This window comes from Poecilia reticulata, linkage group LG6 (genome assembly GCF_000633615.1).
Source record: "Poecilia reticulata strain Guanapo linkage group LG6, Guppy_female_1.0+MT, whole genome shotgun sequence".
NCBI lineage: Eukaryota > Metazoa > Chordata > Actinopteri > Cyprinodontiformes > Poeciliidae > Poecilia > Poecilia reticulata.
The window spans coordinates 3,333,877-3,359,739 of record NC_024336.1 but is presented as its reverse complement, the minus strand read 5'-3'; the positions used below and the strand labels follow the sequence as shown (position 1 = coordinate 3,359,739).

The following is a 25,863-nucleotide window of genomic DNA, read 5'->3' as shown; positions in this document are numbered from 1 at the left end:
AACGATCAAGAAACATCATGCAGTTTCAGTTATTGAGCTATAAACTAGGTCTGTAATGTATTCTGGTGCTAAGAACATAAAGTGATTTATAAACTAACATTTTAAAGTCTATTCTCTGATCTATTTGACTTTATGCTTCTGTCTGCCTTTAAACACACCACTTCCCTTTAGGTATTCAGCCTCCCATCAAAATGAATATTGTATAGTGCCGTGTTCTTCAGCCTTTGATAACATGTATGACATCTTGGTTTCTCTCTCTCTGGCCGACTTTGCTCTCTGGTTGATTGAGCGTCCGCTCCGTGCGCAGCGTGTTTGTTTTTGTGCTTTGAGACATCGCGTTCAGACGACGGCGTTTTTTTTAACCATCGGCGGCTCCCTTCATGTGTTATTAATGCGTTGACGATGGGAGGTAGCGCAGATCAAATACGTACGGTCCCTCACTGGCAAGCTCAGACGCGGCCCACTGCCCCCTCCCTCACACACTCCCGTCCTTTCTCATTACTCCGTTCTTACGAGAGGAAATCCCACAACACACCGCTGCCTGCTTCTGAATGACAGAAAGAAAACCGAGCCTCCGACAGCTTCCAACCGGGAGTTCTCTGAACTTTCTGCTAAAGCTCCCTCTTTTCCGGTTTGTTTGCCTGCGGAAGCCGTGACAGCAGCACTAACACCACCTGCCACGTTGCGCTTTGTTGTTGTTAAAATTTTTGGTTGTAGTGTTTATTTTTCATGAGTATTGACAGGATGCAAAGGGAGTACCAAAAGTACTTTGTAACTAGCATCAAATGGGGTCAAAGCAGTCGCCAGTGTGCCCGTTTTACTGAATTATTTTTAGATAGTAGCTGCCGGGAAGGAGAATCTTGGCACCACAGGCTTTCTTATTATTATGCAAGGTTTTTCTTTCATGACAGAAACCTGAATATTTCGCAAGGCTTTTTCATGTTGGACTTAATTAATGAGTTTTGAATCAGCTTTTGCCTTTAAGGCTTTGCTTGTCAGCTGCGAAGCTTTAAAAAAAGGAAAAAAGAAAGAAAAAAGAAAAAAGATCTGCACGGTGTATTTAGTTCTGTCCTTAAAGTAGAAGATGAGGCTTAAAATTTCTCTTTTATGTGACAGCCATCTACTTTAGATTCGGTTCAGGACAAAAGAACAAAGATCTAAACTCTCAGAACATGGGAATACAATGTTCTGGAGATCAAATGACTTTAATGAGCTTATTATTTAGTGAGCAGTTAGGTATAAATGACTTTTTTTGAGCAAATTAGCCAGAGAATATCTTTTTTATCACTAGTGGTGCCTTGCTGTAAGTGTTCATGCCCCTTGAACTCTTCCACACGTTAGCCAAAACTATGAATAGACCGCAAGAATCTGAAGCAAAATTATGAACACGTTTCCAAGCAAAAATCTGAAAAGTGTGATGTGTGTTTGACTCTATGCACCTTTATTCCAACACCCCTAAAGAAAATATATTTAAAAAGAATATATGTCCACAAAAATTCATGCAAAATCAACAGAATCCTGCAGTTTTTGGGGCTTTTTGCAGAGTTATGAGTTTATTGCAAATTTTCTGCAAAAATTGTCAAAAAAAACATTGAGTGCAACTCACCGACTCCCACCTGCAGGAGGCAGTGTTTCTTACTTCTGTGGCCTCAACATTATTAATATCATTATATCATTATTATGGGGAGTTTCAACAATCAAAACTATGAAAGAATTTAAAGGAATGTTTGGTGTCATTTTGCTCATCTTTTTTCCTTGGATTCCAGATTTTTTTGTGTTTTTTAATGAGGAAACAATATATTTCTAAAGTAGTATCACAAAATCAGTGATTTGATGGCAAAAAACCCCAAACACAAACACAAAACAAACTACATTATGAAAACCATGGATCGCAGCAGACGGGTCAGGGAGAAGTGTGTAGAGAATTTTAAAGCATCTGTAGATTATGCAGCAATATCTCAAACTTTGAAAATCTGCATCATAAAGGTGTGATACCATGGAAATACAGAGCCCATATCGCCGATGCTAACGCCAATACTTCTTATTTCAGTTTRACATCATCAAGCTTTGGGTATTTTTGTAGAGTTTCATTGTATTATTTAACATTATCTGTCCGTGGCTCTCCTTCTCTCCAGACCCGTTGACCAAGTCACCTCGTTGTTGCAACAAGCTGTCCCGCAGACAAACCATGTGAATCACCACAAGATGAAGACCGTAGACTCTGAAACCACAAAAGCAATTGTCCACGAAGTTCTGCTGGAGCCCATTCACCGTAACACAGAAGAGCTCTGCAGCTTTCACCAGGACGCCGGCAACTTCACCCTGGAGCGCCACGCGGGGACCGCCTCTTTGGAGATGGACAAACAGAGCCCCCTTCCATCCAGACCGCCAGCCGCCTCCACACTCCCTCTGTCGGACCGCGCATCCGCCTCTGCTCCCGTGTCCAGGGTGACGTCCCGCGCTCCGTCCCGCTCCGCCTCGACATTGCCCTCCAGCCTTTGCATGAGGAACGGCCTGGTGTCCACGCCCAGCCCCATCCTGGAGCCCAACGGCATCGCGGCGGGGACGTACCAGAGGGCGCCGGAGCCGGCAGCCTCCGACACGTTCAAGCATCTGCAGAGGAGGAACACTCTGGAGCAGGTGGAGCAGTGGGTCAAAGTTCAGAAGGCTGAGCAAAGGGGGTAGGTCAATATTGTTCACTTTGCATAAAAACTTTCTGATTTTAGTCACTTGATTTTCAGCTGTAAAAAATGTTGCTTCTTCGAAACGGAACTTCACTCTTGATGAGCTGGTGATGAACATCTTCCGTCTGGGTCCTTACTACCAGCCTTTGATATCATCTGTGCACGTTTGTCGTAGAAATGCAGCTACTGATTCTTCTTACTTTCAGATCACAACTCAAAGCTTACAGCCTTTCCTAACTTCTTATTTACATTGCTTTTATTTCACTTTATGTTGTAAATTGTTCCTGGGTGTCTTGAAAGACACTAGAGATTCAGAGACTCTCTTAATGGTAATTATTGTGTTGGAGGAAATTATTTCTGCCGTATTCCTCTTCAACAGCCCGCCCTCCAGAGAAAACACCCTTCCCCGCCGGACGCCGCCCACGCAGAACAAGTACACCTCCATGGATGCCTTTCAAACTTTGCCAAAAACTCCACGCCACAGCCCCCCATCGGGTCGACTCGGCGAGTACAAGTACGCCCACGACCGCCTGAGCCACTTCCGCCTCACCCCAGACCAGGGGGGCACGGGGTCCAACACAGTGCTGCAGCTGTACGAGTGGCAGCAGCGCCAACAGTTCCGTCATGGCAGCCCCACGGCGCCAATCTACACCCCGGCCCCGGATTACCCGTTCGGGCCCCGCCCCCCGTCCACCGTGCCGCCTTCCTCCTTGTTGCGCAGGTCGGAGGGGTCTCCTCGCTGCGTGTCGGTGCCACCGTCGGCCGCAGACATCCCGCCACCGGGGCCTCCGCCAGGCACCAGCAGGACGCTGTCCCCCAACCGAAGGCCGCACACTCCTGCCGAACGGGTGACTGTAAGGCCCGCTGGGGACGGGCCCCAGCTGAACGTCCCCTTCACCGTGTCCCCCCGCAGGAGCAAGTCTCAGATGCTGAAGGTAAGAATAATACTCAACAGCAGTGGTCCCCAAACTAGGGCCCGTGGGCCGCATCCGGCCCGCCTCCACATTTGGTCCGGCCCCCTGAACAATACCAGAGAGCATTTAGATTTTTTTTTATATGCCGTATTTTCTGGACTATAAGCCGCTACTTTTTTCCTAAGCTTTGAACCATGTGGCTTATATGTGGATTTTTCTTCAACCACCACGGGGGTTTTTGGCAGGAAGTGAATCATTGGAAGTCAAAATTGGAAATAAAAGAAGAAAGCGCCCATTAAAACGGAATTAGGTTTTAATAGGGAATTGAAATTTGAGAATGTTGTTGATCAGTTAAATAGCATTGAGGGGAAAAAGAAGATTTTTCGTTTTTTAAATAATACTGGGATCATTATGAGAATTTGAGGTATGGATATTAGGATCCAGTAGATGGCAGTAGTGCAACAATAATTGATGCAAGCTGCCGTTGGAATCTAAAGAACAAGGTGCCCATTTTCATTTAGCACATGCTAGTAGCAGACATGAAGGATCAGCACTTTTACTGTTACAGTTACCGTTCGGAAACTATCGTAATCAGTTCAGTTAAATCTAAACTTGGCAACTTTTTCTTTTTCATCCGTAATAAATGTGATATTCAATTGACCTGTTATGACTCAATTTTTTGGGGTCTGCCCCCCTCTGCTGGTGCTGCATTGCTTTGGAAAACCTGGAGCAGCAGAGATATCTGTGGATAATATGTGTATGTTTACTGGGTTTTTTTAAAACTTTGGGGTTGTGGCTTGTAGTCCGGAAAATACGGTATTTATTTCATAAATAGTGTTATTATTTATTTCCTGGATTTTTTCTGTGAAGAACCCAGAGAGGGTTATTTGATTGTGCTTTCTGGAAAACAATACATTTTTATATTTAGGCACTCCTGGCAAACGTCACACTTTTTCTGTTACAAACTGACTCCGGCCCCCCACCAGAGAAGGGAAAAGTTATGTGGCCCTCACAAGAAAAAGTTTGGGGACCCCTGCTCAACAGAATCAGAACAACCTTCTTCTACATTACTGCATATTTATGACTTTACCCTCCAATAAGACGGTCAGCAGTGGTTCAGGTAGTGGGTGTTTGTTTGCCTGATTCTGTTTTCATGCATCCTAGAAGAAAATATCACAGATTTAGAACAGTGAAATCCAACTATTTCTTGAGACGTTACATACTGCAATTAAACCTGACTGTAACGGTATCTATTCTGAGTCTGTAGCTCCATCTCACCCAGATCGTTAACTACCAACACGGATGTCTGTGTTGCAGGCTGCTACTATTGAGAGACGCTCGATGCCTTCAACTGGCTACATCACTCACACAGTCAGCGCTCCCAGCCTTCATGGCAAGACGGTACGTTTAATAACTGCATTCACTTCGGATGCACACGATGCCAAAACCTTTAAGATTTCAGGCTCTGCGTTGCGGAGCTCCTCGGTTCTGCCAGCGGAGGGTTTTAGCGACCGTTTGTGGATTCATTTCCTGGTCAGTTGGTTGTTGATCAGAGAACTGTGAAGTCCACTTTATGTGTAGCAGATTTTTGTTTCAGCCTCTTTAATCTTTAATTAAGCTGCAGTTCTGCTTGTCCAGATCAGCGATGAGTCACACGACGCATTACACTGCAAAAACCCAACATCTTACTAAGTATTTTTGGTCCAGTTTCTACTGCAAATATCTTGGGGCACTTGAAATAAGACGATGCTAACTATTAAGAAAGAGCAACAGCAATAATCCATAAGGTGGGACATTTAGAAAGCATTAACACCTTTTTTGTGAAATCCAAATTATGAGTTTTTTGACCTGGTGAAATGACACAAAGCCAAAAACAAGCAATTTTTGGAAAACATTCAACAATTGTTTAAGACTACAGAGCATATTTATAAGTTAAAGAAGGTAATGTAGACGTTACATACATCTATATTACAGTTTAAAATATGCAAATTCAGATCTACTAGAAAAAACTTGAATCATTCAATATTGAACTTAGACCAAACAGTTCAAATGATCAGATAAACATATGATTATTGCTGAATTTAATACATTATATTATTAGTCAATTGTTGCTGGTGTTTTTGTTATTAACATTAGTTTTGTTTTTTGGTGAAATTTAAAGGAATAGCAATTGTTCATCTGCTGTGTTTAAAATTAGATGCTGTATTGATGCGTTTACTATTAGATGCTGGTTTAGTAGGTACATGTATGAATTAAATGTAAATGTAGATGGTTAAGGAGGGGGAATTTTGATAAGTTTATACTTCTACCCACTTCCTTAAATTTCTAAAACAAAAGCTTTTACGCTAAGCTCCATGCTGTATTTTTTGTACATATTCAAGAAATAAACAAGTAACTTTTCAGCAAGAAATACAAGCTTGTTTTAACAATTCCTCAATATTGATGAAAAACTATTAGTTATTAGAATAACAAGCTGCCATTGTAATAAGACATTTTAACGTGACATTTGCAGCAGAATCTAGACCAAAAACACTTGGTAAGATTTTGTGCTTCTGCATCGTAGCACAGTGACAGTGAAGGCATTGAAGAGCTGAGTGGGTTTTTGTTCAGCATGTGAGGTCAGTGTTGAGAGCTGCCAGACTGAATATCCTGCGGTGCCTCCCGACAGCCGGAGGAGCTCACTCTGCTCCTCATTCAACTGCGCCGCCACCAGGCCAAGATGGCCGCTGTGCGTCAGCAGACCTTAGCTCAGATCCAGCGGCTGAACGCTCCCAGAGAGTCCTGCCACCAAAACCGCCTCCTCACCGCTGTCGCCGTTAGCGACAGCCCCCTCCTCCTCAGCGCCACCGCGTCTCCTGAGTCGCACCTCGAAGATGTCGGCCTCTGCAGCGTCCAGGTGGGGCCCCGAGAGGCATGGCTACCCCTCCCTCATGTTACCAGGAGCTGGTAGAGGCTGCCACTAAATCTTCATTAAAGGTTTTATAACATTAAAATTATACATATCAAAAAAAGAATTTTGACAATTTGTTACTTTTTTATGCAACACACATCATCGGATTTTTTTCATTATAAAATTTAAATGTTATTGTATTGACAAAGCTTTACATATGTAAATGTCTAAAACTGGTAGAAACACCACAAAGTAAATGAAATCCAGTTTGACATTACTACTTTGTGCTGTTGTTTTAGATAAAATCCTAATAAAATGCATCAATCTTTGTGGTGGGAATACTTCCGCTAACGCGCTAAGGGCAGAGCTAATTTTCTGTTTCGTGCTTTTGCTAACTTTGAAAACATTTAGCACACTAAGCTTCCCCTAAAATACATTTTCCGGATAAACTCTAAAGCGGTAATTTACTTGGTTGTTTTGTAACATTTCGGGTGAATAAGGTTCAACATCTTTGTTGAAGTTTTGGTTCTCGTCTCGTAGGAATTGTTCGAGCTGTTAGCCATTTCTATTCACCTCTTTTTTTGAGGTTGGTGAAGATTGTTTACACAGCAGTTTTGTTTTCTCTTGATTTCCAATCTCTCTTTTTCCTGTTAACTTTTAGACTACAGGTCTGATATATTTTGAATTGAAGTTAGCGCTTTAGCATTAGCTTTCACTATCGTGTTGGTGTAGTGCTTAGGTGTTACACCAACTCTAAAGCATATTGCTGCTAATACTAGCGATTTAGCATTAGCTTCTACTAAACATTGTGTAGATATAGTGCTTAAACATTACACCACAGCTAACTTGTTGCTAATATTGGTGCCTTAACATTAGCTTCCACCAAACACCATGTCGGTGTAGCACTTCAACATTAGCGGACCTACCATTTATGATTAGTGATTTAAGGTTAGCACAACTAACGAACATATTTTGCCTGTCACTGTGTAACATCAATAAAGAATGCCATCTAAACCTGGACTACATGACCAAGCAGCAGCCTAGTTTAAGCAGTGGCAGCTTCTACTCACTCTCCTCCTCACTGAGCGCTGTCCTGGCTGCAGAGACCCATCCACCTCTTTACCATCTGCTGCTCTTTGGCTGATCCGTCTCCATGTCGTGCTTCTACCGATGTCGTCTGTAGCATGATGTGTTGCAATCCCTTTGACGTCCACAAAGCCATCCCATGCTTCAAGCGAGCCATTTGGCCGGTCCTGATTACGTGCCAATCGGTTTTGGTCTTGGTGCTGCGTGACGTTCCTTTTGGTCCTCGTCATGAAGCTTGTTTTGATGTTTTCTGTCTGTGAGATGAGTTCACGGCTCCCTCTGATGGAGCTGGTCGCTCTTTTTTTATATGTTGTGGACAGCGTGTTTAACCGGATCTCAAATCAAAACGAGTGTAAGACGTTTTTCAGTGTGGGTGCAACTTTGTCATTCTGCATGTCAACAGGAGGTCTGTGGTTGATACTCGGGGTGCACCGATCAATTTCATTCATTTTGGGCGATCTGTTTACTTCCGCACAGATATGAAAATCAGTCACTGTCCCTTCTTGTGAGAGAGGGCTGGTGATCAGCCTGAAAACTGCAATCGGTGCACCTCTAGTTGATGCTTTTGTAGAAGAGTCAGACTGCACATTGTTGGGTTTGTTTCTGAATCGGATGGTTTTTGCCCTCCAGGCTGATGACACGTACATGCAGCTGAAGAAGGACCTGGAATATCTGGACCTAAAGGTGAGAAAACAAATTGCACAGTTCAGTCTGTTGTATTTTCTCTGATTTGAAAAGCCTCACACTCCGACTAACACGCCGGTCTCTGTTACTGAATGCACCCTTCTGTTCTACGCCCAACCCTGAACGGTTGACCCAAAACATTCCAGCTGTAGTTCCAGATTATTTAAGAGTGGTGTTCCTCCCAAACGCTTGACCTGCTGTTAGAAGCAGCCGCCATGTTGTGACTGCGGCTCTTGTGTCTCTGTGATTTCTGACTCCCAGATCAGAGCTCTAGAGCCGCTGATCCTCGCAGTTCACAGTTTACTACTGCACTGCACTGCTGGGCCACTCAGGCCTTTAATGAACGTAAGCTCTATTTGTATGTAGCTACGTGTCTCTGTGTCCGGTAAATGTTCTACAACGTAGCGTGTATGTGTGTGTGTCTGCTTGTGCATGTTTGTGCCGTGGCGAAAGCAGGGAGGTTTCTGTGTCGTGCTCTATAGTAAGACCATCCCATCGCTTTGCAGCGCTGCATTCACAGCTCAAACAGCATTGTGACTCCATACCTCCTCTCCACTGTGTGGCGATGTTGGCCAGGCTGTTGAGTACTGGGCATGGGATGGCTCGGCAGTGCATGTGTTGTGGCTGTGGCTGTGACCCGGTGGTTGAAAAGCCAGCTGCTTCTACCATCGCCTCTGAAACGCTGCACCTCCCTCACAAATTGTTTTAATCCTTGACTAAATAAAAATGGATCTGTCAGTGATTTTTGGCAATAACCTAATTGTTAAAACTGATATTTAACAAGTAGGTTTAATTTMTTTTTTAATGTGTGGTTCTGTTGAGAGGTTACGAGCTGTTACTATCTTACTTGCACTTATGTGAAGATGTTTACATTGCCATAACAGTAAGTAACAAAAAATAGCATTTATTTTGAGCAGAAAACCAACAAGAAGTGAATGCATTTCCGCTAAATAAAGTAGTAGTTTTCTAGACTATGTAACACAAACTCTTAAATAATTTTGCTATCCGATTATTAATCGAAAAAATAGCGTTGTATTGACAAGTTGAGTGGAAAAAGTGAGGATCTTCACGTTGCTGCATCATTTGCTACACATGATCAAACTAAAGGAACGATGCTTTAGTGTAACATAAACAAAATGTGTATTTTATGTTAAAGAGGGAATTGAATTCTATATTTATTTGCATTTTATTATGCATTTCGAATATTGCATAAAAGTCACTTAGATGGTAAATAAAACATCAGCAGAATGTGCCAACTTTTTTATCCAATTAATCGATTAATCGTCAGAATAAATCAACAAAATAATCAATTAATAAAATAATTATTCGTAGCCCTACTACATTATGTTCAAAGAGGCGATGCTTTGTCCAGACAACCCTTGCAAACAAGTTAAACTTGTTCAGATTTTTTTTTCTTCAAACTTCACATTATACCGGAGACCTGTAGTTTCAAGTTTCTTGCAATTTTCCTGGCCATTACCCCATCTGACGCTGGGCTGAGTCCACTGACACCTCAACTCTGGAAAAGATTGGCAGCTGTCTTAAATGTTTTTCGTTTGTAAATAGTTTTTTCTCTTTGTAAAATATTGGGTTTCAGATCGTTTGGAAATGGCCTTAAAACCACTCCCAGATTGATGGACAGCCACAGTTGCAGGGCGTCGCAGATGCCTCCACCTCGGCATTTTAATAACACCCACCTGTTTGCTCTACAGCTCTACAGCAACAATCGCCCCAACTTCCTGCTTTAATAGTCGGACTGAAATGATTAATTGGATTAATCGCGATGAATCGATCATTGAAATAATCGTAAACTAATTAATAATCGATTAATCGTTGACTTGCGTATACAAAAAAAGACAAATTGTTGAAAGAACAACATATTAAGAGCAGTAATTAAGCCAAAAATGTACAAAAATATCAACATTTTGTATTTAAACTAAAAAAAACTTTGTGAATATGTTCAGCCCAAAACACCTCTAGTGGCATGGTTTTAGCTTCACTTGTTTCAGATGCTTTAAAATAATAAAAAATTCAACACCTTTTGCTGTCCAATTATTAATTGTGACATTAAGTCAATCAGAAAGGGTTGAGTTTTTCACATGTTGATGTTAGAAGGATTTCTTTAGCGGCAGAGACACTGATGGTCCAGCGTATGCTAAAGGAATGCTGTTGTTAAAATTTAGATAACGAAATGTTTATTTTTCTTATTTAAAAAATGAATTATATTTTTATTTTCATCTTTTAATGTACCTGTGATATTGTATAGAAAAGGTTTTTAAGTGGTTACGTTGAAAAATCTGCAGAATATGCCAAATTTTTAAACCAATTAATCATCCAAATAATCGATAAATCGATAACAAAAAAGTGTTAATTGCGTTTAATTTGCTGATGATGCACTTATCTGCTGCGTCTTTCATTTTCCCTTCTAATAGAAGCATCAGGGGAGGCCTGTCATTATTAACTGCTCAAAAGTTTTCAACAGAGCCTCACTTCAGAAATCCAACCTGTCCCTTTAAATGAGCCCTCACCTGTGTTCTCAAACGTTCTCCTGTTAGACRGATGAATAATCTGAAGGCAACGAAGGTTTTACAGGCAAGTGAATTTTGTGCAGAGCTTCAAAGTGTCCATAGCCACCATGTTGTTCATGACCAGACGTCGCTCACCTTGTTCATGTTCACAAGGACAAGTGAATGTCAACGACAGTCTTCCCCTGGCTTGTGGTAGTCTACAGCTGCTCCCAGTGTTCTGCACTTCCCTTTGTCTTGGAGCTAATGTAGCGAGAAGCCAGACGCCTCGCCTCAGCAAACAGCTAACATCTGGGTCTGTTTACGTTGAAATGTTGCAGGTAGCTGGAAGTCAGGTGCTGAAGGAGGCGGGGAAGCCTGTCAAGGTTGCAGAAAGCGATGTGGATGTGAGTATGACGATCCATACGCTGGAGCCATTTTAACCGCATAAATAATCTGATTGAAATCCTCTTTAGACAGGTTGTCAGTTTATTGAATTTCTCCACCAACATTTATGGATTTCCAATAGAATTAGAACAGAATTTATTTTCTCTCTTTCCTTTCTTCCTTCCTTCCTTGGACACTTTGAAGCTCTCCTTCCTTCCTTCTTTCCTTCCTTCCTTGCTTGGGGTTTTTACAGTTATTTAAAAGCCCAGCCTTGTTAGAAATCTCTGCTGTGAATTCCTACTGACCTTCTGGATCTAAACTGTGGAACTGAATCAAAGTACTGATGTCTTTGTGAATTTAAAAAGGGGTTAAAACATGGAATTTGCAGACTAATTATTTATTGGAGCTATGAATACTTCTGATTAGACATTAGAAGGTAACTAAGTAAAGTGATTTAATGTGATGTGTCTGATGTTCAACAGAGGGCTTCTGGTAAAAAAATAAAAAATAAAAATCTAACCTCTTTGATAGAGAACAAGGACACTGACAGTGTCTTAAAATGATGGTTTTGTTTACACCGTCGTCTTTTTCTAAAAAGCCATAAATGCAGCACTTTGGCCTCCTTCCTCTGCTGCTCATAAACAAGCGGAGATTGAAAGCTGTTGAAAACAACTCAGTTCACTCAGAGTCAGAAGTAACGAACGGCAGTACAGCTGTCCTCACTAAACCTACTTAAGATAATTTATTTTAGAAATGTTTAATATTGTAAGAAATTGATGTTTTTTATGTTAAATTATTTACTCAAGCCAAAAATATTTGCTATTTAAAAAAGATTTGCCCTCTACTGTACTGATGTTCGGTCAAGCAGAAAGAGTTTTTTGCATGTTGCAGATGCTTCCTTTGCTACAGATGATCTAAAGGAATTCTAATTGGATTTTATTTTCTGATTTAGAAAAAGGAATGCATTTGTTCATTAGCAACATGAAGTGGACTCTATTCATCTTTGACTCGGATAATCCAAATAATTTCCCAAACCTTACACTATTTATGGACATTCATGTGAAAGAACTCCCATTATACAACCATACCCCAAGAACGGGGGTCACCATGGAGACCACGTGACAATGTGTCAGATTGATGACATGAACTCAGATCAAGCTCAGTTGAAGACAGCGTTTATTGTTTCTCTGCATTAAAACTTCCATCAAAAGATGGTTTGTTTGAGCCAGTTCTTGAAAAGTGAACATCTTCTAACACACCTGCACCAGACAGGTGGAGTTAAGACGCAGTAAATATTCACTAATCCACCCATTTCATCCTGACCCTCTATTCTGTATGCAGTCAGCGCAGCTGCAGGCACACGGCTTTAATTAAGTAAGAGGGCCACTTCATTATCAGAGGTCGACGCGCAGACACTCTGATTAGCCCTTGAGAGCGACTTCATCTGGGTAAACACTGCATGCCACCCAACTCTGCTTCTCCCCCTGCAGGTGAAGTTGAGTCGGTTATGTGAGCAGGACAAGATTCTGAAGGACCTGGAGGCGAGGATCAGCTCCCTGAAGAACGACAAGGTAACCCCTCTCTGAAACGTAACCCCACGATTGCGCTGGTAAAAAAAATACAGAAGAAAGTAGAGTTTTTTTCTCTAAATAATGATTTTTTTAAGGTTGTTTTGACTCTAGTGGCCTTTATTTGATAGTGAATTGACATGAAAATGGGTAATGAGAGAAAAGGAAGGCATGCGGCAAAGGTCACCAGGCTGGGAATCGAACCTGCAACGGTTGTCGAAGACCCCTTATGTGGGTTATACTTAACCCCTGCACCATCACAGTACCCCTAAGCAATGATTTTTACTGAGAACCAATGTCCAAGAATCATCAAACTTTATTGGGTTTTTATTATTAAATGCCATAAATTAGTCTGAGGAGATGGAATAAGTGATGTTCTAGTGAGACGTTGTTGCGAGTCGGGATGTTTCGTGGTGAAATGATGCCCTCTGTAGGCGGTTTTAACTCATCACAGTCCAGCTTCCCAACATGTCTCAGTCCAACCCTCTGTTAGTAAAACCAGTTTTTTCAACTTTTTTTGAGCGAAGGCTCTTTTGTTTTTATTGAAAAAATCACCAACCAACCAAAAATGTAAACAAAGATACTCTGTAGCCGCCTATATTACATATATAGTCATTCTTATCAAAGTGTCTTGAATAGGAATCAAATAAACATTAACATGTCCACTTCAAAAATACACCTGAACAGTGCCGCAACACTGTGGTGTTAAATTGAAAGAAGTTGTAGAAAACTTCAGAGTATTTTACAAACTAATCCACAAGCCTTCTTATAGCCAGAATACAGAAAATAATTCTTATTCTGAAAGAAGCAATAATATTTGGGAAAGATTTCTCTATTACAATATGAAGAGTTGCATGTACAAAATGTCAATATCTGTATATTTTACCCATCTAGTGTGAAACCTGTGCATGTTTGGATGAAAACAACTGATTTCCTGGCAGAAATTGAAGAAAGACAAGCTCTTCCTCAACAGCTCTCAGTCTCTCTCTCCGTTTTTAGTTTTTATAGTAGAAAGGCTTGAGAAGCTCACATCACACAGATATGTTGTGGGAAATGGACCCATGTTCTTTCCAACTACTGCTGAGCTTCACTGTCTTTTCCATCACTGTCGTCACAGTGATGAGCATTGTATCTAGTCTTGCTAGATACAATGCTCTCACCACTACCTGTAACATTCATGCATCACTAATTCTCTTGTTTTAATGTAAAATGCTCTGTACCTACTGCCATCTAGTGGTAAGAAAATTGCATGATTACGCTGCTAGTCACTGCTACAGCAGAGACACTCGAAGATGGCATTATTTGCAGATAATTAATTCAGTTTAAAAAAATCTTTTAAGACCAATTACCGTATTTTCCGGACTATAGAGCACACCATACTATAAGCCGTACCTTCAAATAAAAAACAAAACAAAACAAAACAAAAAAAAAAACTGGAAACGTACATAAGCCACACTGGGCTATAAGCCGCTGGTGTCTCTGCTGTTCTCGGTTTTCCATAAGGACCCAGCAGAGGGCTGCGTCCTAATAAATCTGCTGGACGCAGCACTCCGTCTCCAAAGCTGAACCATGGTTTCGTTCACGCCGAGTTTACGTGCAGCTGCTCTATTTCCCTCCTGTAGTGCCAGATCGACAGCCCTCGATTAAAAGCTGCATCATATGAGTTTGAAAGCATTTCTCCGTCGTGCCTGCGGCTAGCATGTGCTTGTTCTAAAAATGAAAATTAGCGCGTTCTTCTTTGATTTACAATTTTGACATTGAATGATTCACTTCCTGCCAAAGAGCTCCCTGGTGGGGGTTCAAAGCTTAGGAAATAAGTAGCGGCTTATTGTTTGGAAAATACGGTACCGTAGGTGAAATTGGATAATTTCCATGGCACACCTGACGATCACTCACGGCACACTAGTGCACCGCAGTACAGTGGTTGAAAAACACTGAGTAAAACAATACTCTCCTCAACTCAAATTATTTTTTAAGAAATGTAAAAAATATATATTTCCTATAGATTTATTTCTATGTTCTCTCCTTTTTGTTTCATTAAACAATGTGAATCATAATAATTTATTCTTTGCATGTGTTTTCAAATAACAAAATAAGCTGCAGACAACTACAGAGGCAACTGCTCCATCAGCCTTTACTTATCCAAAAATAGAATAAAATGTATTTTCTTTTGAGAACTGAAGTGTGAAAGTGGACATTTAAAATCATATCAGTCTCATTGAATAAATTAATATTATCAGTCCAACAGTAAAATATTTATCTTTGTCCATCAGAATATCTTTGTTCTTTTTCAGCAACTTTAGATTATTTTAGTGCTGTCAATCGATTAATAAATCTAAGATTTATTAATTTCACTCGTGCGTGCTTAACTTTGTAAGCTTGAAATGTAAATATGCACGTTTTCAAGAAATGCTGAAGAAAATGTTTCAATGATCTCAAACCAAACATGTGTGAAGAGGCCTTTGTCCTAAACGTATCCCTATTAATTAGTATTTTTTTCCTCCCGCTCTCCTTTGCTATTCTTTTTTGTTGTTGTTTGTTCTCTTGGTTTAGCTAATTGGTTATTTTGCAGATCAATGCTTCTGTTTGCTCGTCTGTAATGTTTGTTTTGTATGTTTTATTGGTGAATAAAACAACCGATAAAATAACTTACACCGGCCAACCTTTCACCCATTGCAGGACAAGTTGGAGAGAGTGCTTGACGTGTCTCACCAGCAGATGGAGCAGTACCAGGAGCAGCCAGCTCATGTCCACAAGATCGCCTACCAGCAGAGGCTGCTGCAGGAGGACCTGGTGACCATCAGGGCCCAGATTTCCCGCGTCTCAACGGTATCCATGTCTACTGTGTCTGTCGCTGTCGACTGATAGTGCTAGACTTGGTGGAAATAGTCATATTTTATTTTAGGGATGAAACGATTAATTGGATTAATCATGATTAATTACAATTAGTTGGATTAATTGAGATTAATCATAATTAATCACAATTGTTAGTCAGATTAATTGTCATCTAATTTGGTAATTAATCGTTAGTTGGAGTATCCAGACTCAACACTGGGCAATTTTCTGAAAGCACAACATTCTCAGAGCAATTAATTAAGATAAAACTGTACGAAAAAAATTTACATATACATTTAAGATGTATAAAAAAACCTTCTTTGTAAATGTGTTCTACCCCAAACTCCTGAAGTGTCATAATTTTAGTTTCACCTGGTCCAAATTCTGCAAAAATAATCTCCTATTAAGTGCTTTTATTATCCAAATATTATAAAAGCCAATCATCAGATCAGCCTACGCTGAAGTGATGTGAAGTGAAGCAGGCCTGAGCTTTTCTAATGTTGATTTTGGGGAGTTTTGCTGCAGATTCAGCCTTTACTACAAATGATTAAATGTTCACTAAAGAAGTGCTGTTATTGCATTTTAGGTGAATAATTTTCAAATTAAAAAAAAGGAATTGAATTATTTTGTCATTTGCATCCTTTAATGCATTTCTAATATTGCGTAAAAAAGCTTGAATAAAAAATCTGCAGGATGTGCCAGTTTGTTTTCTGATTAATCGATTACTTGTTATAACAATCAATAGATTAATCGGTAGCTAAAATAACTTAGTTGCATCCCTGTTTCCTTTATACATTTATATGTTATTAGGTAAAAAAATTAATATTTGAACTCAAATATTTTAGTTTGTGCACACAAATCTTGCTTCGAATGCTAACCAAATGGTTTAAGAGCGTGTTTGTATTTGTGTTTTGCAGGAAATGGCGCGTGCGTGGGAGGAGTACAACCGGCTGGAGCAATCAGTGGAGCTCCTAAGGCTGGCACTGCAGGCACACATGGCCCACAACGACACGTCTCAGGTGGGACTTCCTTCTGCCCTTTAAAAAATAAAAGCCTCAGCATGTCAGTGGTTCTGAATGTTGCTTCTCCACAACCTTAAAAATGAACAAAAGTGCAAACCACAATACACTGTCTTCAGCCGAATGGCAAAAACAGAGCTTCCATACATTTAAAAAAAAGAAATAAATAAAAGGTCAAACAAGTAGAAAAAAATTCTGTGTGTGTTTGCATGTGTTGTAATACAGCAGGAAAAGGCCGAACTGAAGCGGGAGCTGTGGAGGATTGAGGACGTCATGGGTGGTCTTAGTGCCAGCAAAGCCAACTACAAGATAACTGTGGACTCTATTCAGAATCCAGGTGAGAATCAGTCTGTTTGCAGACGACATTGTGGTCACTAATAAAAGCTTCTCTAATATTGTGTAACCCTATTCCTTTCTTTGAGTCCTCTGGTCCTCCTAGAAACCTAGGTCTTAGTTCGGTTGAAGGGAACTCTGGTGTGGTTTGAATGCTTATGTGAAAGCCAAGCAGATCAGACACCGCTTCAAAAGCAGGAAGTGGACTATAGTGTAAGGCATTTTGGGTAAATACAACCAAAACAAACATAAGTCATGTGATAGCAGGAGATATGGCTCATGGTCTTTTGCCAAAGACAAAAGAGAAATCCTACAGCCACTAAGATCGCATTGTACTCCATTTTTGTTTAGATTTTATGAAGAAGGAAGATGTGCTTAGGTACATATTTTTACGCTACAAATTCAATTGTAAAAGTTTGTTTTTCTTAAATCTTAATGTTTAGTTTTGTAATGTCTGCCTCTTGGTACAGTTTTTTGATTTTTTTGGTTCCGATTGGTTATTTTTCATCCGATGATTACTTTGATAAGACGTAAACCGACCGTCTGTGATTGGCTGGTCATGTGGTTATTTTCATACTGCTTAAGTTGTTAACACAATTGTTTAAACGTTAAAAACGTTATGTGCATGTGAGAAACATGCAAAGTATGTCTTTCGGATTTTTGGGGGCATTTTTTGGCCCTCCTGGCATTCCATACCTGAGGAGCACGAGAGTCAGTGTGGAGTGACAGTTTATTAGAGTTGAATACATATTGAGCATACTTCTGTGAGATTTAAATGCACACACCACAAATTATTGTTTGCTAACATAGATGTATGCGATCACATCAGTCTCACTGCCCAGTCATATTTGGTTTTTTGAGCAAAACTGGAGGAAAAGTGAGGGTGCATGATACATAAAATTAGCCTCTTTTAATTTAGCATAGCATAAAAAAGCCATTTTCACCCCACCTGTCTAAGCGTACAGCTTTCTGTGTTGACATGCCTCAGCAGACAGGAGATTAGTGCCTTCGTTGTCGGACCAGGCATTGCCTTCCGATGGCGCGGAGGTCCAGCCTCCCCCCCGCAGCTCCATCTCCCACACTTTACCTCACAGCACCGTGCCAAAGTGGGTGAGTGTCCTTCCCCGCCCCCTGCAAACAGAATACACCACAAACCTCCTCCACGAGTCTGTAACTGTCCTGATCCGACTGCCGTACAGGCAGAGGATGACGCCCCGCCCAGGCCGCCACTGCCTCGTCTCTATGACTACGAGGAGATGCCCCCCGTTGTGCCCCCGCTCCCCAAGGAGGCCTCGGTCATCCGCCACACATCGGTGCGAGGGCTCAAACGCCAGTCGGACGAGAGGAAGCGGGACAGGGAGGGCGGCCAGTACATTGCCAATGGAGACTGTAAGGTATCATCATTCATTTCTCCTAAAGCGGGGAGCCTTCTACAAGTCGATACGATACAGTTATTCTGTGTAGGGTGATAGAGATGTTAGCATCTCAGTCCATCTTTGATTTCTGTTTCAGACTGATTTGAGGTCATACCTGAGCGAACCAGAGCTGCCAGGAAGCAGCCAGCCAATCACAGCATCTGAAGCTGACTACCAGTATTACCCAGGCAAAGGTAACATGAGTCACCTTGGAGCAGAAACGACCCAAAGTCTTAATCACTACAAGCAAGAAAAACAACACTTTGACATGTTTTTGTGTGTTTAAGTAGGTGTTATGCCTACATGGAATAGAAAATGTTCAACAGTATTGGCCATCTCTTAGGCCTAGTCCAAACACACTCGGATATCTGGGAAAATCAATACATTGTTATGCATTTTTGCCTTTCATCCAAATGGAAACTCAGTTTAATATCTCTCAAAATCAAAAGAGGAGATTTGAGGAAACTGTATTTGTCTTTGCATCAATGCATGGAAAAACTGAGATTTAGGGTCTCACGCATTACAGTCTTCAACACAACTCCAGTCGGCATCATCTTGGGTTTTAGTAACTTTACATTCTAATATGTTATTTAAAAGCAGGTCAACCTACATATCTATTGACACAATTAAACATCCTGGAGCCATGTTTCACTCCTAACACGAAGAAGAAATCTGATCAGCTGACAGGTTTTAGCTTTGTGCTACACTGCCCCCTATGGGTTTGGCACGTTTAAAACTCAGGGGCGGATTTATGCGTGTTCATGTAGATGGAAACCTTTCTGAAAACGATCCCACGTGTACAAATTATTTTTTTAAACGATGTGGTGGAGATATTAATTTTTATAAAGACACAGCTACATGTGAATAAATTGTCTTTAAAGGAAAAGTCTTATGTCTAATGCTTTAAAATGTAAGTATTATTTTTTGAGGGAGGATTATTGGTGGCTTATAACTGCAAAGTGGAAGGACAATTATATGTGTTTTTTGTTTGGTTTTTTTGTTTTACTTTCTAAAAATAAAGCTGAACTAAACCCATGATTGTTGGTTCTGTCGTTGTCAACTAGGTTTGTTGGGAACCACGTCTCGGCTGGACCAGTCCAACTCCATCTCGTCCTACGTCACCTTGAGGAGGGCTCCCGGCAGCGCCGCACCAAAGGTCAGTTTGTTACGGCACATGTGTAAAACAAGACAACGTGAACAGACTTATGTCAGTGTTAGAAGTGGGCCCACTACAAAATTTCTCAACCAAGACAAAACTTGGACGGGAAAAGCAGAAGATCTGACAATTAGAAAGCCAAGAGTTTACAGATGGTGGGTTGGATGGTAAAACCACATAAAACAGAGTTAAAACCATGACAGGTAACTTAGTTTTAGCAAACTAAGTTACCTAAGTTTGCTAAAAAATATACAATTCCTAATTTTCACTGATTGTTTCCTTAACTTTCAGCCATTTGATACAAATCTGCAGGGCCGTATTTAAAAGCATATGGAACCCTGGGCTGCAGTCACTTTTGGTTCCCTATTTGCCCCACAAAAAAATATTTTACTCAAGCAAATAACTGAAACACAAACAGAATGAAATTGTATTATTTTTATTGTTTAACTGGATTAGAAATGCCTCCACCTCCTCCCTGAGCTAGTGTTACTGTCTGAAGAAATGAACCGCTACCAGCTAAAAACAACCAATCAGAGCCAGGCTGAGGGTCTTAGCACGGTTGCTCTACCTCATGTTCTCTGCTAAATGTGCTAGTGAGAGAGAAACAACTTACAGGAAAACATTTTATCTACCAGCATCGGTGGACATGCTAACTAGCCTTAGCATTCATGGCTAGCTGCAGAGTAACAGATATCAAAGTGGGAGAAAAAAAGGGCAGCGCCACAAAAAGGGTGAGTGGCAGTGCTAAGACCCGCCTCCTGCCTCTGATTGGTTGTTTCCAGTTGGCACTGGGAGAAGGAGGGGAATTAGATTTTTTTCACAGGTTATTTGTGTCATGCTGTACTGTTACAACATGGTGACAGTTTTAACAAAACATACATATTTTTTAGAAGTCGCATACTGCAGCTTTAAGTCTTGAAGTATGGAATTTTGAAATGGAACATTTTTAGGAAGATTTCCTATTTCTCACCCTGCCCCCTCTCTCCTTCACCGCTGTCTCCTCAGGACCGACCCAAAAGCGCCTTTGAGCGCCTGTCATCCCCCACGGAGGGCGGCCCGCCCCCCAGCAGCCAAACCCGAGGCCGGATGACTGCCGAGGAGCAGCTGGAGCGCATGAAGCGCCACCAGAGGGCGCTGGTCCGCGAGCGCAAGAGGAACCTGAGCCACGGCGAGCGCTCTGGCGGCGGGGGCCCGGCAGCATCAGGCTCTCAGCGCTCGTCCTCGGCGTCGTCCCGACTGCCCTCCAGCCCCTGCGTACGTTACCCCTCCCTGCAGCGCAGCAGCAGCAGACACACGGAGCACCGGCTCCACCCTCAGTGCTGCTACAGCACTCTGCAGCCTCCAGCCACATAACAACCTAACAGGGATGCTAACGACTTAGCGCTCTTCCTTGGTAGCAGCTCCCACTAACAAGCCGACTTGCTTTGGTTAACGCTTTATAAACGCCGGGAGACGAATCGATGTGGGGGAAACGCTCAGCGACGGACAGAGCCGCTCCGTTTAGTTTTTTTTTTTTTTTCTTTTAAAGCTTCAGGGGTTTAAGATAGCTAAAATACCACTGCCCTCCCGACACCCACCTGTGGGACCTCACTGACACAACGCTGAATGTAAACATAAAGAAGAGAAAGAAGCATTGCTTTAACTTTTCTCCATGGTAATCACCAGAAAGTAGAGAGAGAGCCCATATATATATATATGCTTTTATTTATTACCCGAGGGATATTTTCAGTATACARTTGTAAAGTTCTATTTTGTATAGATTTGGTATATAGAGAATATAGAGAGGACTGATTGATAAGTTGGGGAAGAATAAAAACCCAAATTTTCAGGTTGATTTAAAATATATATAATGAAGAAAGATGCAACATTAGTGGCACAAATCATACGACAGCGTATATTCGGGCCGTTGTAGATGGACAACAAAAAACGGACGAGTACATTTTCACCAAAAAAATCTTAGAAATTTTTACATTAATCTCAGAAGTTTTCTAGAAAAAAACGTGGGAATTTCTGAGTTTGAAAAGTCTAAAAAAATTGTTGTAAAAACTCAGAAAGTTGGTGATTAAAATGTTGAAATCAAACATTCTTGACTTTCGAAGCTTGGAAATTTCCAAGGTTTTTTTTCTCAAAATTTTCTGACATTAATCTCAAAAATGTCGGTTTTTCCAAGCAAATTTTTGACTTTCCAAACTCAGAAATTTCCAAGATTCCTCGATAACATTTCTGAGCTTAACCTAGAAATTTCTGAGGGTTTTTTTGGCCAAAGTTAACTCCTCTTTCTTTCCTCCTCTTTACTACGGCCCTTGTGCGCTGTTGTACAAATCATAACCGCACCTCCCTGCTTTCCTTTCCTTAAATCAAATCCAAGTGCCTTGGTTTGTTGACGATCATTTTTGCCTTTATCCCAAATGTCCGTCTTTTAAGACTTCTCAGAGTGGCATAGGAATGATGGAAGAGCCAGCTGTATGGTTTATGTTTCATAGTCATGGAAACGCAGGGAAACTGCTGCTTTTTTAATCTAGAAACTGGATTAGTTTACAGCTAACACATCCCCCTCTGGCTTTAATGTGGTATGCTAGCAATGCTAGCATGCTTTAACAGAATGACATTACTCACACATTTTGGATAACATTAACCGCCAGGCTGGCACCATGGTTACAGGCTAACAACCACCAAGTCTGTGGTGAATTGAGCAGAAATTGTCGGGCTTTGCAAAAGTATTCACACCCTTCGAGCTTTTGCTCGTTTTGTCACATTACAACCGCAAACTTTAGTGGTTTTATTGGGATTTCATGTGACCGACCAACACAAAGCGGTGCGTTGTTGTGAAGCGACCGTAAAAAGGCTCAAGTAAAATCTGAAAAGTGTGGCCTATTTTTTGTAAAATAGTTCAAATTCATTTAGATTAGAATAAAAGCGTCTTTTGAAATCAACGTTCATCTTTTCTAATTGAAACTGACAGCAGTTGCTTAAAAAATGTATCTGACATCAACAAAGAAGAAATTACCATTTCAATTTTAGGTTTAGATCAAAAATATTAAATGGGAAAACAAGAACCAGGACTAAAATTGATTTTTATATTTAATTTTTTTATTTTTTCTAATATTAAGGAAAAAATATGGATTTTATCTTATCATCATTAAATAGTAATTACACAATCTTTTTACACTTGGTTATATTTATCTAAAATATTACAATGTTCTTCATTACTAAAAACTAAATATTTTTCTGTTTTTTTCATTAAAAAAAATCTTTAATTTCCCTCTGATTTCCCATCATGCACTGCTTTGCGTCGTTCTGTTACATAAAGGTTCCAAGAAAACATGCTGAAGTTTCTTTTTGTAACATGTCAAAGGTGTGAAAACTTTTCTAAAGCTYTATAGGTTTTATTACTGTCACAATAAGCAATATATGATTTTTTCTTTATGAATTGTGCTGTTACTTTTTCACCTCTCTCTAATGATGTCACCAGAGTATATTTTATTGTGTGCTGTTCTCCACCAGCATTAAACGTTTTTACTTCATTTTGAGCTAACGGCCTAGTTCATACAGCCTCGTCCTGTGTGATGATCTCTTTGCTCATTTTTGTTGTTTGACTCCGTAACAAAAACAGCGACTCATTCCGAGGTTGGATGCTCAGACTGGAGTATTTCTTCAAGTGGCCTATACTGTGTTGTTTTATGCATTATGAATATATAGGACTGGTTTAAGGAGCCGGGCTGCTTTGCAATAACGAAATAAAGTGTCACATTTATTGGCACCCCTGGTAAACATCGGTGAAAAATGTTACCGTAAAATAAACTCTTCATTTTTCTTCTTTTTTTTTTTTTGCGTTAGCGTTATCTTTCACTGAAAGATGCTAATGCTAAACACAATTAGCATTAGCGGAATTAGTGGTGGCATCCAGAGCAGTTTATCAAACTTTTCAGGCCATCTAACAGACACTAACAGACCATCTAAAACTTGAAATTGCTACCTCGTTAACGCGACATCGTGTTCTAAAAACAATAAAAAAGTTCTGCAACTACCCCTGAGAAACTGAAAAAATATTCCTGTAGTAATGAATTCCTCCTTTTAAGCAGTCCCGCCGTTGTTTTCTTTCCACCAGTATCTTCAGCTTTTATTTTGAGTGATAATTACCCGTTATTAATTTTAAGCTCAGTCTTTTCGTGAGCTAACCATAGGAGTCGCACTTTAAGCTCACGTCATGGCAAAATAAACGGTCATTTACGTGCAGTACTTGGCGAACCACCGGGGGGCGCCCTCGGACCACAGTTTGAGAAAGACTGATCTAGAAAGAGATTTAAAAAAAAAAATCTCATTTTTTTAAAATGAGATTTACATTAAAATTCTTGCAAGCTTCCTGCTGGCCCCACAATATCACTGATTGTTTTTTCCCCCCACAAACACACTTTGGAGCTTTTGTAGCTGACTGCCTCTCAGTTTGTGGTGGTTGAAGAGAAATGACTTTTTTCTGACTTTACTCAAAAAACAATTATAGAAGCTAATTTAAATATATATCCTTAAGAAGGAAAAAAAAATCTTAACATATTTTCCCCCAACTTAAAAAGTAAATAAGTAAAATTTGTACTAACAAAAAAGTTAGTTTGACAAAATGCTATTCCAAAAAAGAAAAAAATATATATTTTTTTCTTCCCATGTTTACCAGGGCTGCCCATACGAGTGTGAGCAAGGAGTGGACAGCTCTGTCATGAAGAATCTGATTGGTTGGAGTTTGTAGTTTTAACCTGTGTGGAGATATTTGTCTTTTTCATCCTGGCTTTTATTGCCCCACTGCTAATTCAGGTTCAAAAGTAAAATACATTTATCGTGATGATGTATAACAATTAGACCGAATACATTAACATTGGATTTCTAGAGAATCTGACAGATAAATCAAAACGGTATTGCAGCATTTAGACACTTTGGACACCCCTCATCATAGATCTCTAAGGCAAAGACTTTTAAAAAGTTACAGGTTTTGATCGTTTTGGCCCATGTGACAGAGTTTGGACTCTCCTATCTTTGGTTTGTTCCCAGTGACACTGATGTCCACTCCTTGTTTGCTCAAAGTGTTCCCACCGTAAAGTTTTCATCCCCCCGCCCCGCCCCGCCTCGTCCCAACACACTATGTCAGATCAAACGGACCTAGATCCCTAACAGAGGTGACCCGCTAGCGCCGTCTAATTCTGTGTAATTGAAGAAGCAACGACTCTTTTTCTTCTCTTTCTTTTCTATCATGTAGAGATTTGCACTCAATAAAGAGTTTCTTGCTTCTCAAGCTCCTCCTGCCTGTTTTCTTCTTAATCTGGTGGGGAGGTGGTGGTGGTGGGTGTGTGCATGGTTTTTTCTCTCCTTTGTGTGTGTGTGTTTCCTGTTCCCGAACACATGGAAGGCATGGGACGCAGCGTTACTCTGAGCATGCGAGCGCTCCGACAGATCTGGCTCTGCAGGCTGCAGGAGTGGGAAGGATGCATGCATGGCTTTGATGCTCCTTGGATGATTCCTCACAAGTACCCATCTGCAACACACAGACACACACGCACACACACGTTAGCGCTCTTCAGTAGGTGTTCTTAGTGTGCGTTTGGACTAGCTGGACGAAGCTAGGACGTATCTGTGTGCTGACTTCCTCCATTTGGTGTCTTTCAAACATCTTCTGATCCTGCAGGTGTGAGCTTCATTTCTGCTCCCTAAACCTTTACTACTGCATGTCAGCTTCCTTTAGCGCCTCAAAAACAAAATGTTACCAAGTATTTTTGGTCCAGCTCCAAGTTCAAATGTCTTTGTTCACTTGGATTAAAACAAAACTAACTTACATGTAACTTTTCAGCAAGATATCGGATCTTTTTTAAGTAAAAAATTCCTTAATAGTGATGAAAAAACCAGATTATTTTACTTATAGCAAGACAATTTTTCCATTTTGTAAGTGAAGTAATGTGACAGTGGTACTAGTACTTTTTATCCATATTAAGGACTTATTGACTTTAAATAAACTCCTATGTCTTCCTGAAAAGTTACTTGGGAGTTTTGCTTTATTTCAAGTTTACTAGGATATTTATACTGGAAACTAGACAAACATTGTGGTAAGATCTTGATTTTGCAGTGAAGTYATTTAAAGCTTAATCAAACTGGTTTGGATTTCAATTTGAGTAATTAGGAGTTACCTTCTGTGAAATAAAGATACTTTTTTTGACAATTTGAGCATTTTTCTGCTTCAAAATGTTTTAATCATTTAGTCTGAGTTAAAATTACATTTCATATCTATACAAATTAAGACTACCAAACATTTGTTACCTTTATTGACCCAACAGCAGATCATTTTGTTCTTTCATGTAAAAAGCTTAATCTAATCAATTAAACCCTTATGAACGGCTTAAACCACCCA

General features: G+C 40.4%; 1 protein-coding gene across 16 annotated transcripts in view; it reads left to right on the top strand.

The window, feature by feature from the left end:
* LOC103465714 (pleckstrin homology domain-containing family A member 7-like) overlaps positions 1-25,863 on the top strand; it is a 152,723-nt gene that overhangs the window by 120,890 nt on the left and 5,970 nt on the right. For 9 of the 16 annotated variants that reach the window (XM_008410789.2, XM_008410787.2, XM_008410791.2 and 6 more), the window contains 16 exons: positions 2,136-2,681; positions 3,064-3,619; positions 4,916-4,999; positions 6,267-6,494; positions 8,205-8,258; positions 8,520-8,603; positions 11,104-11,169; positions 12,640-12,720; positions 15,397-15,546; positions 16,470-16,571; positions 16,797-16,908; positions 17,893-18,014; positions 18,104-18,298; positions 18,417-18,513; positions 19,384-19,475; positions 20,481-20,729. In XM_008410789.2, the coding sequence (XP_008409011.1) occupies positions 2,136-2,681; positions 3,064-3,619; positions 4,916-4,999; positions 6,267-6,494; positions 8,205-8,258; positions 8,520-8,603; positions 11,104-11,169; positions 12,640-12,720; positions 15,397-15,546; positions 16,470-16,571; positions 16,797-16,908; positions 17,893-18,014; positions 18,104-18,298; positions 18,417-18,513; positions 19,384-19,475; positions 20,481-20,729 (2,818 nt within the window). The remainder of the gene's footprint in view (positions 1-2,135; positions 2,682-3,063; positions 3,620-4,915; positions 5,000-6,266; positions 6,495-8,204; positions 8,259-8,519; positions 8,604-11,103; positions 11,170-12,639; positions 12,721-15,396; positions 15,547-16,469; positions 16,572-16,796; positions 16,909-17,892; positions 18,015-18,103; positions 18,299-18,416; positions 18,514-19,383; positions 19,476-20,480; positions 20,730-25,863) is intronic. The other 7 variants (XM_008410788.2, XM_008410792.2, XM_008410793.2 and 4 more) reach the window with 7 other exon arrangements.